Source organism: Oncorhynchus keta, chromosome 8, assembly GCF_023373465.1.
Source record: "Oncorhynchus keta strain PuntledgeMale-10-30-2019 chromosome 8, Oket_V2, whole genome shotgun sequence".
Taxonomy (NCBI): Eukaryota; Metazoa; Chordata; class Actinopteri; order Salmoniformes; family Salmonidae; genus Oncorhynchus; species Oncorhynchus keta.
Window position 1 is genome coordinate 5,425,464 of NC_068428.1, and position 18,904 is coordinate 5,444,367.

At 43.9% G+C, this 18,904-nt stretch overlaps 1 protein-coding gene across 4 annotated transcripts in view; it reads right to left on the reverse strand.

The window, feature by feature from the left end:
• The window catches only part of LOC118386739 (serine/threonine-protein kinase MRCK beta-like), a 96,354-nt gene that overhangs the window by 40,280 nt on the left and 37,170 nt on the right, over positions 1 to 18,904 (reverse strand). For all 4 annotated transcript variants that reach the window (XM_052523412.1, XM_052523410.1, XM_052523409.1 and 1 more), the window contains exons 9-16: positions 13,492 to 13,625; positions 12,449 to 12,691; positions 9,926 to 10,036; positions 7,066 to 7,319; positions 6,538 to 6,643; positions 6,169 to 6,293; positions 5,912 to 6,017; positions 2,253 to 2,401 (exon numbers count right to left, since the gene is read on the reverse strand). In XM_052523412.1, coding sequence (XP_052379372.1) covers positions 2,253 to 2,401; positions 5,912 to 6,017; positions 6,169 to 6,293; positions 6,538 to 6,643; positions 7,066 to 7,319; positions 9,926 to 10,036; positions 12,449 to 12,691; positions 13,492 to 13,625 — 1,228 coding nt within the window. The remainder of the gene's footprint in view (positions 1 to 2,252; positions 2,402 to 5,911; positions 6,018 to 6,168; positions 6,294 to 6,537; positions 6,644 to 7,065; positions 7,320 to 9,925; positions 10,037 to 12,448; positions 12,692 to 13,491; positions 13,626 to 18,904) is intronic.

The window sequence follows — 18,904 nt, forward strand, 5'->3', positions numbered from 1 at the left end:
TTGTGTGGTACCGTATATTAACTTCATATGTGACTCGTTTCAGGAAAGTAGGTTTATGTCACGTGTCACGACTGCATTTAAACTGTTTTTTTAAATCAAAATGTGTTTTTTGGCAGAAATGACTTCTGGAACATGTGAACTTTTATGTGCCTTAATAACAAATGTGTTTGCCACCTGTAAATCCGAATAAAATTGTTAAATTACGAGCCTAGTTGGTTTAGCCACAGAAAAAGTCTTGATTGGCTGAGAAAACGACTGGGCTGGACATGCCGAGACATTATTTTGGATTGGTCTGCCATGTTGCACACTTCTGTCTATAACATGAGCTGGTCAGTATGTGTAAGTAATCCATTCTAACACAGCTTTTTTGAAAGATAACACGTAGTAAAACTGCAAAAGTGTTGCTCTCCACTTTCTGGAGGACCGAGTTTTGAAATCAGTGGAATTAGAGAATGATCGCTAAGGAGATGGAGAAAATTCTAGTGTTTGATTGCAAATATGCAGACGGAGTTGAAAAGAGAACACACTGAAGGCTGTTGTATAAAAACCTGTCTCCGGATTATACCTTCAAACTAAGGGCAACCATGGTCCATTCATGTAAGCGGGTAAATTAGTCTAGCTAGCTCAATTTTCAGATATTACACATTTCTAATTTTGTCAGAAGGTCGTTTTCATTTCAAGATAAAGTGTACTTTTAGCTAGTTAACGTTAGCTGGCTGGCTCGCTAGCTAACGTTACGTGTATGATCTGTGTGTAGTTATATTATTCGTATCTCCAAGCCAATTGCATTGCTAGTTATAGCCTAATGTAGCTAGCTAACATTGAATCTGGTTGGTTAGATACCTGCAAATTCATGCATGGTAGTAACGTTATGAGTTGGGATTATGGTTCATTGTTATGCTATTTATTATTTATTTAACTAGGCAAGTCAGTTAAGAACATTTTTTGTTTACAATGACGGCCTACACCGACCAAACCCTAACGACGCAGGTCCCAACTGTGCGCCGCCCTATGGGACTCCCAATCACGGCCTGTTATGACACAGCCCGGAATCTAACCAGGGTCTATAGTGACGCCTCTAGCCATGAGATGCAGTGCCTTAGACCGATGCGCCACTAGCTACAGATCTAAACAAAAGACCTCTACTATGCAAGTAACCATTTTAATAGAATGTTCATGATGTCACTGCGACAACTGTCAATAGACATAGCTGATAAATTCACTCTGGCTATCAACTGCGATTTCAGAGCACTGTTGTCTGAGTGTGCCGGAGCACAGAATAACTGACATTTCCGAACGCTCAACACCCGTTGAATACGGCCGGTGTCAGTTATTGTTGGTAAAAAAGCGTAATTAAATTGTTGCCAGCAGCAGAGTTACAGTCACCAATGCTCTGAATAACATAAAAACAGCCTAACCAGCTCTGCTAGGGTGAGTAAAATGGCCAGAATGAGCTGTTCTCTCATAGGTGTCGAAGTAGCTAGCAAGCTAGCCAACGTTAGCGTGGGTACTTGACTGCTGCTGTTAGGTCAGAACGCTCGGATCAACCCTACTCCGGCCAGAACATCCAGTACGCACACTGAACACAGAGCGAAATGCTCTGAATTTACAAACGGACAATATGACAATACTCTGAATTCAGCACTTTGAGCACACTCTGGCACTCCAGATTGTAAATTTATAAACACACCCGTAGTATAAACCAGCCTTTAGCCTTAATCATTGGTTGTTTAGTACATGGCCTCACATGTGAATCCTTAAAGGGATGGGTGGGGCTAAGTCTTTAGAGGTGTGAACAATGCTCAATGGGTGTAGACAAAGAGCTCTCCAGTAGGTGTACCAAAATGTTAAAAGGCCATTTTCTAAAAAAGTGGGGTTACAAGTTTATCAACTTTCAAAGCAAAATGACATTCCCATTGTTCCTGAAATGATAAACCATTTTGTAGCTCTGAGTCTCTACTTTATCCAATGTAAAAAACACCATTTCAAATTTTGCTCCATAATACTGAATTGAGCTGGCCGGTCACATATTCCAAATAGAATGCTTTATATTGTGTATCTGAAAAGTAAAACTAATATTGTAACAAAACAAAGCTGCAACATCGTATGGCAGCGCCTTCCTTGCAATTCCGGTGCGCCACACCACGCGCACTGAGGAAGGTGCAAGGCAAAACCTATGCCATTACATAAGAGGATTTAGAGTTGAGCACATTCTCTTCTTTACGGTTGGGGGTCGCCTGGGCGGGGCTGACCTTTCAAAGGAGATGTTGGCGGCCTTGAACTTGTGGAGCTCCTCCTGGACGAGCTGCTTGGCCCGAATCTCAGCGTCCAGGGCCGACTGCAGCTCCAGACGGGCCGACATGTCCAGCTTCTGGCTGCGGCGCACCTTCCACAGGGGGTCCTGGGGACGAGGCAGGATTATTATATTGTATTCAGGGTGGGGAGCAAGGTTTCATGTGATTACATTAAACAGTGGTCAATTCAACTCGCTCTGAGTATGAGGTGCAGTTAAGAGTTTCGGCGCTGACAACACCAGGAATGTGGTTTGGATTCTCTGGTGGGCCAAAATGAGCTAACTAAGTCACTTAACTGATTCCTGTCAGAGATGAGTGACTCTGCAACTGGCCAATAAGGTGACTTCCTCTACGTGCTGAATCTGCTCCTGTATTCACATTCTCTCCATGGTAAGTCTGGTGACTGGTTTTCCAGGAATCACTGGGTTCCTGTCTATAATCAAGCTGTGATGTAATAGTCCACATGTAATTCAATAGAGTGTGTAAGACGTAAGAATCCGTCATTCTAGAAAAAAAGATAACTGAACATGGCCTCAATGAAAACACCTGTTCAACAATAAAACCTCAAACACAACCATATCGGCCCAACTAAAATACAATTCAGCAGGTGCAAAAAATCCTATGAGATTTCATTAATTCCACCCTACCCTCTCTCACAAACACAATGCGATGGACGTGTTAAATTGAGCGAAGGAGGGAGCGCCATTCAGCTGCCGATGACAAATGGACTTTTCAGGATGACATTCCGTGGATGCTGGCGGATCGTGTAACATCGCGGTCTAACGAGCCAGGAAATGATGACGCATCACATGGGGGGAGGTTAGAGAAAGAGCAAGAGAGACAGAAGAGACAGAAGAGAGAGGAGAGAGAGAGAGAGAGAGAGAGACAGGAGAGAGAGAGAGAGAGAGGAGAGAGAGAGAGAGACAGGAGATAGGAGAGAGTGAGAGAGACAGGAGAGAGAGAGAGAGAGAGAGAGAGAGAGAGAGACAGGAGAGAGAGAGAGAGAGAGACAGGAGGAGAGAGAGAGAGAGACAGGAGAGAGAGAGAGAGAGAGGAGGAGAGAGAGAGAGAGAGACAGAGAGAGAGAGAGAGAGAGACAGGAGAGAGAGAGAGAGAGAGACAGAGAGAGAGAGAGAGAGAGACAGAGAGAGAGAGAGAGAGACAGGAGAGAGAGAGAGAGAGACAGAGAGAGAGAGAGAGAGAGACAGGAGAGAGAGAGAGAGAGAGACAGAGACAGAGAGAGAGAGAGACACAGGAGAGAGAGAGAGAGAGACACAGGAGAGAGAGAGAGAGAGACAGAGAGAGAGAGAGAGAGAGAGACAGGAGAGACAGAGAGAGAGAGACAGAGAGAGACACAGGAGAGAGAGAGAGAGAGACACAGGAGAGAGAGGAGAGAGAGAGAGAGACAGAGAGAGAGAGAGACAGAGAGACAGAGAGAGAGAGAGAGACAGAGAGAGAGAGAGACAGAGAGACAGGAGAGAGAGAGAGACAGAGAGACAGAGAGACAGAGAGAGAGAGAGAGAGACAGAGAGACAGAGAGAGAGAGAGAGAGACAGAGAGAGAGAGAGAGACAGAGAGAGAGAGAGACAGGAGAGACAGGAGAGAGAGAGACAGGAGAGACAGGAGAGAGAGAGAGAGAGACAGAGAGACAGAGAGAGAGAGAGAGACAGAGAGAGAGACAGAGAGACAGAGAGAGAGAGAGAGAGAGAGAGAGACAGGAGACAGGAGAGAGAGAGAGACAGGAGAGAGAGAGAGAGAGAGAGAGAGACAGAGAGAGAGAGAGAGAGAGACAGGAGAGAGAGAGAGAGACAGAGACAGAGAGAGAGAGACAGGAGAGAGAGAGAGAGAGACAGAGAGAGAGAGAGAGACAGAGAGAGAGAGAGAGACAGGAGAGAGAGAGAGAGACAGGAGAGAGAGAGAGAGAGACAGGAGAGAGAGAGAGAGACAGGAGAGAGAGAGAGAGACAGGAGAGAGAGAGAGAGAGAGGAGAGAGAGAGAGAGACACAGAGGGGGGGGGGCAATATGTCTGGAATGGATGCTCATATCAATATCACATTCAGGATCGATACAGTGCTATATAGTGTATGTGAACCACTGACATACATGCATACACTGTCCAAACGTCAATATGGAGCACAGTCCAGGACATTAAATTGTGTGTACTTTTTGCACAGCACAAGTGTGGAGCCCTTTCTACTCAAAGTAGCTTGAGTGCTATATGAAAAGTAATTGCTTACATTTTGTTAATTGTGACTGAAAGCCATGTCAAATGCAGTGCCTTCCACCAATAGGTGCCCTTTGCAAGGCATTGGAAAACCTCCCTGGTCTTTGAGGTTGAATCTGTGTTTGAAATTCACTGCTCGACTGCGAAACCGTACATATAATTGTATGTGTGGAGTACAAAGATGAGATGTCATTAAAAAAATCATGTTTAACAAAATGATTGCACACAGAGTGAGTCCATGCAACTTATTTAGACTTGCCATAACAAAGGGGTTGAATACTTATTGCTTTCCATTTTTAATTGCACTGAACAAAAATATAAACGCAACACCTAAAGTGTTGGTCCCATGTTTAATGAGCTGAAATAAAAGATCCCAGAAATCTTCCATAAGCACAAAAAGCTTATTTCTCTCAAATGTTGAGTACAAATGTGTTTATATCCCTGCTAGTGAGCATTTCTCCTTTGCCAAAATAATCCATCCACCTGACAGGTGTGGCATATCAAGAAGTCAGTTAAGAACACATTCTTATTTTCAATGTAGGCCCATAGGGCTCCTGTTTAAAGTACAGAACTATGGGCCTACAGTAAGTCAAACCTACTCCATAAGCACCCTATTCCATACATAGTTCTGTACTTTTAACAGGAGTCCTATGGGCCTACAGTAAGTCAAACCTACTCCATAAGCACCGTATTCCATACATAGTTCTGTACTTTTAACAGGAGTCCTATGGGCCTACAGTAAGTCAAACCTACTCCATAAGCACCGTATTCCATACATAGTTCTGTACTTTTAACAGGAGCCCTATAGGCCTACAGTAAGTCAAACCTACTCCATAAGCACCCTATTCCATACATAGGGCTCTGGTCAAAAGTCGTGCACTATGGGGCCAACTCAGTGTGGTGTTAGCGTGTTCGCCCTGAGATTGGAAGGTTGATACCAAACTATAAAAATAGGATTTGTCTGTACTTGGCACTCAGCATTAAGGAAATATATTGGGGGTAAGGAAGGCCCTGCGACAGATTACCGTTCTGTCCAGGGGGTGTACTTGTACCCTCACGCTCCTATGAGTCATTCCGGCAAACTTACACTGGGAAGCACCACTGGGGCATCAGAAAAATTGTAGGTTTATACCACAGCACAGCAGTAATGACAAGGTAAAATGAGTAGACAGGGTGTAGCCTACAAACTACACAGCTTGTGGTGCTCAGAAACAGCTGCTGTACCCTCCAGTCAGGCACCTGACCTGCTTCAATTAACATCCGTCCCTAGAGACGCCTGCGCTCAGACCGGGGGGGGGGGGCTAATTTAACAATGACATGTATAATCCCTGGATACAAACACCCCGGAGGGGATGGGGCGTGTGCGTGGGTTTCTCTCTGGTACCCATCTTACCAGGGGCTTGGAGCCCAGGCTGGAGCAGCGGAGTGACTCGAGCTCCTCGGTCATCTTGGAGGCCAAGGCCTGCAGGTAGCCGCGGGCGTCCTTCTCATCGCTCACCCTACGGGGTCAGACAGACATCAGCTTAGGAAAGGTTTCTGAAGAATCTATACAGGCCGTACACAGGGTTTAAACATTTTAAAAACAGAAAAGGAACATTTGCTATCCTATTGGACAAGTTCACAGCCCCGTATAGCTGCCTTTCCCCTCACCACTGAATGATCTCGGCAATCTGGGCCTCCCAGTGAGCCACGCTCTCCTTCTTAGAGGCCAGGTCCTGCAGCTCGTCCTCCAGCTGACGGTTCTGAGAGGTCAGCTTGTCCACGAACGTACACAGCTGAGAGAGAGAAAGCGGGAGATAGCAGGAGATGGAGGGGGACGGGGGACCGGGAGATAGTGGGGGTGATGGAGAGGGGGGAGAGAGAGAAAGAGAGTGACAGGAAAGGAGAGAGCAGGAAAGAGGTAGAGAGTGGGGGGGAGAAGAAGAGAGCGATAGCGAGAGAGAGTGTCAGGTTAAGTGTCCATTCACAACGCCTGTCTTTCCCACAGTGTGTACCTCTGTACGTATGTGTGGTCCTTACCCTGTCGGTCTCCGCGGTCAGCTTGCCGTTGTCCTCTGTCAGCATGCTGCGCTCACGCTCATACTTGTCCTTCAGAGCGCCTACTGCCTCGTCCATCTCGGTTTGCCTGCACACACACGCACAGAATGAGATCTCAAGTACTCAAGTCTGCAGGTCAAACAGTCGGTCACCCTTGGTTAAACAGCTTGGGGACAGGGCAAATGTAGCCCCTCTTAGATCTATAGACGGTTCATATGAGCTCGAAATGAAAGGCTTGTTTTGAAGCTGTAGTACTTGTTTATAATTAGGTTGCTTACAAAGGTTGGGAGTAAAACAAGTTTATATTTGGGGTTCTGATGGGGGACGACAGTTGAACTGAGCTCACAAGTTATATTCTCCAAGAATCAATGGGTATAAATAATTATAGTGGATGCTAGCCTAGCCCACCTTTCACTCTCAACAAAGCCTATGCTATTAAAACCTGTCCTAGCTAGACCTCTACTATCCTAACCCACCTCTTGCTCTTGGAAAAGCCTATCCTAAACCCACCTCTCTTTCTTGGCTTTCTCCAGCTTGTCCTTGAGTACAAGCAGCTCCTTGTTCAGGGAGAGCTGCTGGCCCTCTGAGTCGTGGAGCTCTTTCCGGAGGCCCTTGAGCTCGCTGGTGTGGGAGGCCTCGCGGCGCACCAGCTCCTCCTCGTAGGACAGCACCTTCTTGTCCAGCTCCGACTTTACCTTGGACAGCTCCTGAAGCAGCCCTGGGCTGCTGCTTCCGCTGCCGCGCGCGCTGCCCAGCTGCTTCACCTGGGGGGAGGAAGCGAGAGAAATGGCAAATAAACAAAAAATGTACAACATGAAAGAGAGAAAGTTTATAAATCCTCTTAACTTCTTGGCGACACGAGGGCAGGTTTGAGTAGCTTAGATGAATAAGGTGCCCAGAGTAAACTGCCTGCTACTCTGTCCCAGATGCTAATATATGCATATTATAGGTAGTATTGGATAGAAAACACTGAAGTTTCTAAAACTGTTAGAATGATGTCTGAGTATAACAGAACTCATATGGCAGGCAAAAACCTGTGAAAAATCCAACCAGGAAGTGAGAAATCTGAGGCTTGTAAGTTTAACTCAGCCCTTATTGTAGATACATTGGGATATTGGTTATGTTGCACTCCCTGCGGCTTCCACTAGATGTCAACAGTCTTTAGAACTTTGTTTGAGGCTTCTACTGTGAAGTAGGACCGAATGAGAGAGGAATGAGTCAGGTGTCTGGCAGAGTGCCACAGGCTCTGAGGCGCAGTCACGAGAAAGTTAGCTCTCGTTCCATTGCTTTTCTACAGACATAGGAATTCTCCGGTTGGAACATTATTGAAGATTTATGATAACAACATCATCCTAAAGAATGATTCTGTACTTAGATTGACAAGTTTCTACGGGCTGTAACAGAACTTTACATTTTCGTCCGACGTTCGGCTGGACCTGAATGCGCTTTTGGATTTGTTTACCAAACGCCCTAACAAAAGAAGCTATTTGGACATAAATGGACATTATCGAACAAAACAAACATTTATTGTGGGACTGCGATTCCGATGAGGATCATCGGCAGGGTAGCCTAGTGGTTAGAGCGTTGGACTAGTAACCGGAAGGTTGCAAGTTCAAACCCCCGAGCTGACACGGTACAAATCTGTCGTTCTGCCCCTGAACAGGCAGTTAACCCACTGTTCCCAGGCCGTCATTGAAAATAAGAATTTGTTCTTAACTGACTTGCCTGGTTAAATAAAGGTAAAATGAAAAAATCAAAGGTAAGTGAATATTTATAATGCTATTTATGACTAATATTGACTACCCAATATGGCGGATATCTTTTTGGCTGCTTTGTTGTCTGAACGCTGTACTCAGATTATTGCACGGTTTGTTTTTTCCGTAAAGTTTTTTGGAAATCTGACACAGCGGTTGCATTAAGGAGAAGTAGATCTCTAATTCCATGTATAACACTTGTATTTTTCATCAACATTTATAATGAATATTTCTGTAAATATATGTGGCTATCTGCAAAATCACTGCATGTTTTAGAACTACGGAACGTAACGCGCCAATGTAAAATGACATTTTTTGGTAAAAGCATGCATTTTATCGAACAAAACATAAATGTATTGTGTAACATGAAGTCCTATGAGTGTCATCTGATGAAGATCATCAAAGATTAGTGATTCATTTTATCTCTATTTGTGCTTTTTGTGACTTCGCTCTTTGGCTGGAAAAATGGCTGTGTTTTTATGTGGGTTGGTGGTGACCTAATATAATCATTTGTGGTTCTTTCTCTGTAAAGCGTTTTTGAAATCAGACACTGTGGCTGGATTAACGAGAATTGTATCTTTAAAATGGTGTAAAATACTTGTATGCTTGAGGAATTGTAATTATGAGATTTTTGTTGTTTTGAATTTGGCGCCCTGCACTTTCACCGGCTGTTGGCGAGGTGGGACGCTACCGTCCGACATATCCCAGAGAGGTTAAGGATCTACGGGATCGGTGTCCCTATACCGGGACGGTTGTTGCATACGTGTGCTATTGTGACTAGAATGATGTAAGTAACACACTTTCCCAGACATGGGCAGAAAGCTTAAATTCTTGTTAATCAAACTGCTTTGTCCAATTTACAGTAGCTTTCACAATAAAAAACTACCATGCTATTGTTTGAGGAGAGTGTACAACAACTTACATTCAGTAATCTTGCTCTGATTTGTCATCCTGAGGGTCCCAGAGATAAAATGTAGCATTGTTTTGTTGGATAAAATCAATTTTTATATTCAAATGTAGGAACTGGGTTCTACAGTTTGAACCCCTGTTGAAAAGGAAAAAATCTGAAACGTCACAAAAACGACAGACAAGAATGTCTGAAATGCTTCTCTCATTTTTTCTCTCATCATTATTGCCTTGCTTCCTGGAAGCCAAGGGACCTCCCAATCCAGCCCTGACTGAGTCAGCCCTGGTTTAGATAAGAAGTATATACAGTAAAGTAGTTTCGCATGCCAGGCCATAAACCTTGTTCTAATGCAATCCAGTCAAGCCTCCATAATGCTATATGGGGGCCAGCTGTTAGTCTAGACCCATTGCCAACAACAACAAACACACAACTATATATAGCCATGCCAGAGGGAAGACCCCTCAGCTAGCTGGGGGGAAGGGAGGGGAGAAGGAAAAAGATAGAGCAGGGGGATAGGGGAGAGAGTACGACGATAGGGAAAAGGGTGGAAAAGGGAAGCACAGCAGGGAAAGGAGAAAGAGGTAGGTGGGGAGGAGAGGTACTAGTAGGGGTAGGGAGAGGAGAGTTGAGACAGGTAGAGGAGGGAGAGGGGAGAGAACGTGAAAGGGCACAGGAACATCAGTGAAAAGGAGCGCGTGTGAACTCTGACCTTGAGGATCTCCAGTTCCATCTCCAGCTGTTTGGAGTAGACCTCGCTGTGCTCACGCAGCTTACGCTGCTTAGATGCCTCCGCCTTGGCATCCTCCAACTGGGCCTCCAGCTAACACACAAACACATTGAGACAAAGCAGAGGTTAACGTCAACATACACACAGAGTTTTATATCCTTCCACCAGGAAATATTTATGCACACATATACCACGTTCTCATTCTGAACCACACCAAACATTCATGGGCATGTATTGAGTAAATATGTGTATTGGCATTATGCATACCAGTACTGTGAATATGAATGAACAGTATTTGGGAGATGGTGAGGAGATGAGACATTGGTCTATCACCCTCCCTGGCCCCATTAACTTCAGCTGGGGTCACCAAAACCCATGTGGACTCTGTTAGCGCACATCTCGGGGAAGGCCTGAGGGTGCATGCCAATAGTCTAAACTCTGCACTAATCTAAAAACACAGGCAAGGCCAAAGCAATATGGAGGAAGCCTTCTAGGAATTCACTTTAACCTACCTAGTTCTTCAATGTCAGTGGAGGTGGAGGACGCTATTTAGGACTACTGAGATACAACCCTGGGTTGTTTTGGCAGTGTGTGTATTATGTTTCCTAACCCCTAAAAGGGCTCTACAAACTCTATGCAAACTGAGCTATGGTGTATCTTATACGGTCCGTTCCAAAAAATTCAGCTGCACTTAGGTACGTAGAACTGTGTAGAGAGAGACGCAAACAGAACTCCGGCGTTCCGTTTGCATAGAGTAAAGTTCACAGGTAACTTTTGAGATATTTTGTAGTCATGTTGCGCAAGTTGGAACAGGTGTTTTTCTGGATCAAACGCGCCAAATAAATGGACATTTTGGATATATATCGACGGAATTAATCTAACAAAAGGACCATTTGTGATGTTTATGGGACATATTGGAGTGCCAACAGAAGAAGCTCGTCAAAGTTAAGGCATGATTTATATCTTTATTTTTGCGTTCTGTGTCGCGCCTGCAGGGTTGAAATATGCTTTTCTCTCTTTGTTTACGGAGGTGGTATCCTCAGATAATAGCATCGTATGCTTTCGCCAAAAAGCCTTTTTGAAATCTGTTAGCTGGATTCACAACAAGTGTAGCTTTAATTTGCTATCTTGCATGTGTGATTTAATGAAAGTTTGATTTTTATAGTAATTTATTTGAATTTGGCGCTCTACATTCTCCCTGGCTTTTGGCCAGGTGAGACGCTAGCGTCCCACATATCCCAGAGAGGTTAAGGGGATTCTGACATTCAGATGGAGAAATAAACAAATGGATAAAAAGCTGATGATAAAAGATACAGCTGGAGAGGTGTCACGATCGTTGTAATGAGTGGACCAAGATGCAAAGAAAACAAAAAACGCTAAACGAAACGTGAAGCTCAGGTAGTGCTCGCAGGCAACTATACATAGACAAGATCCCACAAAGCACAATGGGGTAATGGCTACCTAAATATGATCCCCAATCAGAGACAACGATAAACAGCTGCCTCTGATTGGGAACCATACCAGGCCAACATAGATATATAACCCACCCTTAATCACACCCGACCTAACCAACATAGATAATAAACATCTCTATGGTCAGGGCGTGACAAGAGGAGAGAAGTTGGTTTGTGCTTTCTGAACGGCAGGAGGAGCCATAGCACTAAAACAGGTTGCGTGTTGAGGTTTAGAGTCTGGTATTCTTGTATAGACACAGTCACATAAGCACACACACAGTTAATAATACACATATCAACCACAACCAATACACTCAATTATGCCCTCATCACAGAAAGCTAAACATTGCTAACACATTGCCATTCCACCTCCGGCATGCTAACTTTATCCACAATTGTTAGCATGCTAAGTGTTAGTGAACTTAAAATGTTAGTAAGCTAAGACTTAGCAAGCCAAATGTTACCAGAGATGGTAGAGAAAGCGAAACCACCTAAATGTTTTCAGGTCGGGGCAGGGCCACTCTGGTTTGCTTATTGCCCCTGACCTGCAGAGGTGGTGTCCCAGAGACTATAGAGAAAGGAGACATCTCACTGGCAAATTGTTTCTGGTCAGGATGGGGTGGGTGGGCCGAGCGTGGTGGGGACAATAAGTTGACCAGAAGCAGCTGTTCCCTCTCTCGCGTGAGCATGCCAGAGATAATGAAGGAACTGTGAGCTCACACGGGAAAGTATACTCACGAGAGGAAACAACCACTTACAAAGACAGGAACCGTGACAATTTTTTTCAACAGTAAATGGCCTGAGTGAACTCTCTTAAATTATCCACCATTATTGATGCTAGCAAGCAAAGACTTAGCAAGTGAACAAGATAAACATTAGCAAGCTAAGAGTTAGCAATCTAAGTACTAGCAAGGTAAAGGTTAGCAAGCTAACTGTTAGTGAGCTAAGTGTTATAAAGCAAAACCAAGCAAATTGTTACTTAGCAAGCGAAATGCTAGCACTTTAAGTGTTAGCATTAGTGAGCAGCGCGCTAGTCACTTTTCCGTCTCACCTCCTTGCGAGCCTTCTCAGTCTTGCGGATGTCCTGGCGCATTGCGTCCACCTTCTGCACAGCAGCATCCATCTCCTCCTCCTTGTCGCGGAGCTGGCGCGAGAGGCGCTGCTTGGTGGAACGCAGCTCGGCCATGCGTTCACTCAGCTCAGAGAACTCCTGAAGGGCCAGTTTCCGCTGGCTATGGGCCTCCTTCAGCTCCTTGGTCTGGGACTTGAGGCGCTCCAGGGACTCCACCAGTTGCTGTTGGTGGAGAAGGAGAGGGGAAGCATGGGGGTGAGAGAGAGGTGGAGAGAGTAGATAAGGGAGGGAGAGAGTGAGAAAGAAGGAAGGAGGGTGAGATGTGGGGGAGGTAGGTTGTAGATGGGGAAGAGAAGGAAGGGAGAGAAAGGTTGAGAAAAGGGTGGGTGGGTGGGTAGGTGAGAGTGGCGAGGGAAATGGAGAGAAAGAAAGAGTCAGGAGAGAGCAGAGTAGGAAGGGTGTGAGGGAGTGAGAGGGCAGCAAAAGAAAAGAGAGCAGAGGAGGAAGGGTGCGAGGGAGTGAGAGGGCAGCAAAAGAAAAGAGAGCAGAGGAGGAAGGGTGTGAGGGAGTGAGAGCGCAGCAAAAGAAAAGAGAGCAGAGGAGGAAGGGTGGGAGGGAGTGAGAAGGCAGAAAAAGAAAAGAGAGAGCAGAGGAGGCAGGAGAGAAGGTGAGAGAGAAACAGACAGAGCCAGACAGAATGAAAGGTGAGTAGATGAAATGAGGAGGGAGCGAAAGCATGAGAGAAAGAGAGAGAAAGGAGGATGAGAGGAGAGGAATCGGGAGAGAAATAAAAAGTAATCAGTGAACTACCAATTATAAGCTCGACTGACACTAAAACGTACATAGATAATTAGCACCGAACAAATTAATCATCTCCAGCTCCACACCAAAATGTGAAAATGGTGGGTTTCTATGGCTGCCTGAACTTGTCCAATAACAAACACATGGTGTGCACTAATAAAAATGAGCGGGGTGGGGGGTGGGTTTGAAGGTCAGGGGGAGGGGGAGATGAGTGATGTTACCTTGTGGATTTCCTCCTTCTCTAGTCTAAGGGCTTTGACCTGCTTGTCCAGGGTCTTCAGCTTGGAGGAGGAGCTCTCGAAGTCCTGGCGCAGCGTCACCACCTCCTCCAGCTGGTGCTCCAGCTTATCAGAGTCTGAAAGATGGCAAAAAGGGGAGGGACTTCCTGGTTAGCGGGATGGTGATAGGTTAGGGTCAATGTTTCCCAAAAGGTCACAATTTTACTGGAGAAGGGCTTCAGACTGGGTTTCAGGAAGAAATCTTTGATTTATTTTGTAAAAAAAACATAACTAATAAAACATACTACTTTGTTTATGCAAAAGGTGACAAGAACTGAGCCCTACAGATGAAGAACCATAGATGTGCCTTATATATACACACAGTACCAGTCAAAGGTTTGGACAACACCTACTCAAAAGGTTCTTTATTTTTACTATTTTCTACTTTGTAGAAAAATAGTTAAGACATCAAAACTATGAAATAACAAATACATATATTTGAGATTCTTCAAAGTAGCCACCCTTTGACACTCTTGGCATTCTCTCAACCAGCTTCATGAGGAATGCTTTTCCAACAGTCTTGAAAGAGTTCCCACATATGCTTAGCACTTGTTGGCTGCTTTTCCTACAGTCCAAATCATCCCAAACCAATCTCAATTGGGTTGAGGTCGGGTGATCGTGGAGGCCAGGTCATCTGATGCAGCACTCCATCACTCTCCTTCTTGGTCAAATAGCCTTTACACAGCCTGGAGTCAAATGATAGTCGCACTAAGGGCAAACCAGATGGGATGGCATTTCGCTGCAGAATACTGTGGTAATCATGCTGGTTAAGTGTGCCTTGAATTCTAAATAAATCACTGACTGTGTCAACAGAAAAGCACCCCCAAACATATATATATACATACAGTTGAAGAAGGAAGTTTACATACATTTAGGAGTCATTAAAACTAATTTTTCAACCACTTCACAAATTTCTTGTTAACTTCTTATGGGCAGTATTGAGTATCTTGGATGAATAAGGTGCCCAGAGTAAACTGCCTGCTACTCAGGCCCAGAAGCGAAGATATGCAATATTATTAGTGGATTTGGATAGAAAACAATCTGAAGTTTTAAAAACTGTTTGAATGATGTCTGTGAGTATAACAGAACTCATATGGCAGGCAAAAACCTGAGAAAAAAATCCAACCAGGAAGTGGGAAATCTGAGGTTTGTAGGCTTTCAAGTCTTTGCCTACCCAATATACAGTGTAAAATGTGGTCCGATTGCACTTCCTAAGGCTTCCACTAGATGTCAACAGTCTTTAGAACTTTGTTTCACGCTTCTACTATGAAGGGGGAGTGAATGAGAGCCGTTTGACTAAGAGGTCTGGCAGAATGCCATGAGCTAAGTCATGCGTGCGGCCGTGAGAGTGAGCTGCGTTCCTTTTCATTTCTAAAGACAAAGGAATTGTCCAGTTGAAACATTATTGAAGATTGTTAAAAACATCCTAAAGATTGATTCTATACTTCGTTTGACATTTCTACTAACTGTAATATAACTTTTTTGACTTTGTCTGGACTAAGTTCCTGCGCCTCGTCAATTTGGATTTGTGAACTAAACACGCAAACAAAGTATTGAGATAACAAAAGTTTATTGACCATAATTTGCAAATAAATTCATTACAAATCCTACAATGTGATTTTCTGGATTTTTCCCCCTCATTTTGTCTGTCATAGTTGAAGTGTACCTATGATGAAAATTACAGGCCTCATCTTTTTAAGTGGGAGAACTTGCACAATTGGTGGTTGACTAAATACTTGTTTGCCCCACTGTATATCCACAGTAAAACAAGTCCTATATTGACATAACCTGAAAGGACACTCAGCAAGGAAGATGCCACTGCTCCAAAACCACCATCATAAAGCCAGACGACGGTTTGCAACTGCATATTGGGACAAATATTGTTGTTACGGATACCAGTATCCTGTGTGTGTGTGTGTGTGTGTGTGTGTGTGTATATCCTGTGTTCTTTTCTCTCCTTCTCCCCTCACAGGTGAAAATCATCACTCCCCAATCAGTCACCAATCCAATCATCAATCAGAAGACACACCTCGTCCTGTTTCCTACCCTATCACAGTTATTTTCCCTCAGTTGTTTGCTCTAGAGCCCAATCTCTCTGTAAATGCCATGTCTGTAGGTCTCTGTGTATTAAGCACCTCCATAGCACTTTGTCCTCACCTGTGAGTATTGTTTTTGGTTATGGTGTTTGTTTGTTGCTGGTGGGAAAAGGGGAAACCAAGACAAGTCGCCCATGGGCATACACTACCCGTAGGTAGACTTTGTTAAATACACTAGTTAGAACTGGGCGGACCACCCACTGTATTTCTGGTTAGTTAGTTAGCTGTTGTTAAAGTAGGCTAGTCTAGCTTAGGGGTGTTTTTTGAATACTTATTGTTTCTTTCCTTGGGTCCAGCTCAGCCCCTTTTCCTGCTCCCCCCATTACCGTGTGTTTATTAATAAACCCTGAGTTTGACGGTAGATTTCAGTAGTCGTGGTTATTTCGTTCTCATTTTTACTTTGTCACAATTATAATTTGCATGAGTTGTTACAGGTCTCATTACCATCCCCCCCTAGACTGTCGGGCCAAAAGGGATTCGTAACAATTGTACTTTTTGGAGTGGCCATCACAAAGCCCTGACCTCAATCTCATAGAAAATTTGTGGGCAGAACTGAAAAAGCATGTGCGAGCAAGGAGGCCAAAAACCTGACTCCGTTACACCAGCTCTGTCAGGAGGAATGGGCCAAAGTTCACCCAACTTATTGTGGGAAGGTTGTGGAAAGCTAGCCGAAACATTTGACCCAATTTAAAGGCAATGCTACCAAATACTAATTGAGTGTATGTAAACTTCTGACCCACTGGGAATGTGATGAAAGAAATAAAAGCTGAAATAAATCACTCTCCACTTATTCTGACATTTCACATTCTTAAAATAAAGTGGTGATCCTAACTGACCTAAGACAGGGAATTGTTACTAGGATTAAATGTCAGGAATTGTGAAAAACTGAGTTTAAATGTAATTGGCTAAGGTGTATATAAACTTCAGACTTCAACTGTGTGTGTGTGTGTGTATATTATATACATTTTATTTTTACAATAAACATACTTACATACTGTCAGTCAATTATTTGAGTGCACAATATGACATATACAGAAATGAAGTTGAGTTTACAATAAATAAAAAAAATACTCTATTGTCAGAAAATAAAATGTCATCCCCACACTCCCCTACCATGCAGGTCCATTGCTTGGTCAAGAGTTGTTGACATCTGATAGAGTTTAGCATAATAGATCCCTTGCATCAACTGGATTTGCCCGAGCTTTGTTATAACGGCCACTGATCGCTCTACACGAACAATATCTTGAAAATATGATACTCGTTTGAGACGAGAGGATTGTAGGGGTAATCCAAGCACTAAGGATAACCTTTTTGCTGCTGTTAACCCCGCATAAATTATTCTGTTCTGAACCATTTGCAGAACAAGTGAAGAGTCATCATTCAATAAAAAAATAAAGGTGCATCTTTGTTCACAGGGAAACCCATCATTTTGTAAGGAAATCTGAAACATGTGACCAGAACTGGGACCCCGCAGGACATTCCCAAAACGTGACCAGAACTGGGACCCCACGGGACATTCCCAAAACATGTGACCAGAACTGGGACCCCGCAGGACATTCCCAAAACATGTGACCAGAACTGGGACCCCGCAGGACATTCCCAAAACACGTGACCAGAACTGGGACCCCGCAGGACATTCCCAAAACACGTGACCAGAACTGGGACCCCGCAGGACATTCCCAAAACACGTGACCAGAACTGGGACCCCACGGGACATTCCCAAAACATGTGACCAGAACTGGGACCCCACGGGACATTCCCAAAACATGTGACCAGAACTGGGACCCCACAGGACATTCCCAAAACATGTGACCAGAACTAGGACCCCACAGGACATTCCCAAAACATGTGACCAGAACTAGGACCCCACGGGACATTCCCAAAACATGTGACCAGAACTAGGACCCCACAGGACATTCCCAAAACATGTGCATTAGTGGTGTTCCAACAGCATTCATATGTCATCTATCACATATTGGAGTAGGAATCAGCTTAATCTTAAAACGTCTAAATGGGGTTCCATAACTTCTGTGTATAAGCTGGTGTGCTGGGTTTTTAGAGGAAACAAATGCATTCTCCCAAATGATATCTCAGTTCAGTTTGTGTCCCAGTCCCTGCATTTCACGGTTCCATACTAGTGACACCCAATGTAAAGCATTTAACAGACAGCAGCCAATCATACGTATCAGAGACCATTTTAGATGTTAATGAAAGGTCTATCCATGTAAGCATTATGTGGGATGTTAAGACAGCAGCCAGTCATAAGTATCAGAGACCATTTTAGATGTTAATGAAAGGTCTATCCATGTAAGCATTATGTGGGATGTTAAGACAGCAGCCAGTCATAAGTATCAGAGACCATTTTAGATGTTAATGAAGGGTCTATCCATGTAAGCATTATGTGGGATGTTAACGGGGCATCCCATGGTAGACCATAAGCTTTGAACAAAGATCTTAACTGTAAGTAAAGAAACCATGAAAAGCCTGGAAGTGAATACATTTGTTTGAGGTCCTGGAAAGGTATTATACATGCCTCACAGCGTATGCACACTCTTATCTGTCCACAATGGGTACACAAAAGGCTTATTTTTTGTCAGCAGGTTATGTCATATAGGAAAAGGTTCACAGAACGTCTTAGTGTTGCCTATATGTTCATCAGCGTAGTACCATACTTGTAATGAGTTGGAAATAATTGAACCAAATTTTATAAATGCTGTTTTGACCTTGATACCGGAAGAACCTTCACTGTAAGTCTATGCGGTGCAACAAGTGCCTCCATGCCTCTACAAGAAGCTGCAATAGAATCATCGGACCATACTCAAGGATTTTATTTGTAAAGACAAGTAATATAATTTGTAACGTGGAAGAGACAAGCCTCCTATTCCCTTTAACTGCGTAAGAGTATCATATTGAACATGTGGCTTTTTATTATTCCAAATAAACTGAGGTCATTGACTTCAATTCCTCAATGTATTTTGGCGGAAGTGGTACAGGCTGCACAGAGAAAATAAAATGTTGTCGACCGAGTACGTTCATTTTTGCGATAGCAATCCTACCTTGTAATGAGATAAGAGAGAACCCTCTCTGCAAATCAGAGGTGATCTCCTCTTTTAGTTTGACATAGGTAATTCTGTAAACTTGAGAAATTTTGGTGGGTATGCACATGTCCAAATAAATAAAGTCTGCCTCATGCCATTGCACTGGATATGTAGCAAGCAAAGTAAGCAATTTCGCAGGGCAATTAAGGGGCACCAGTATAG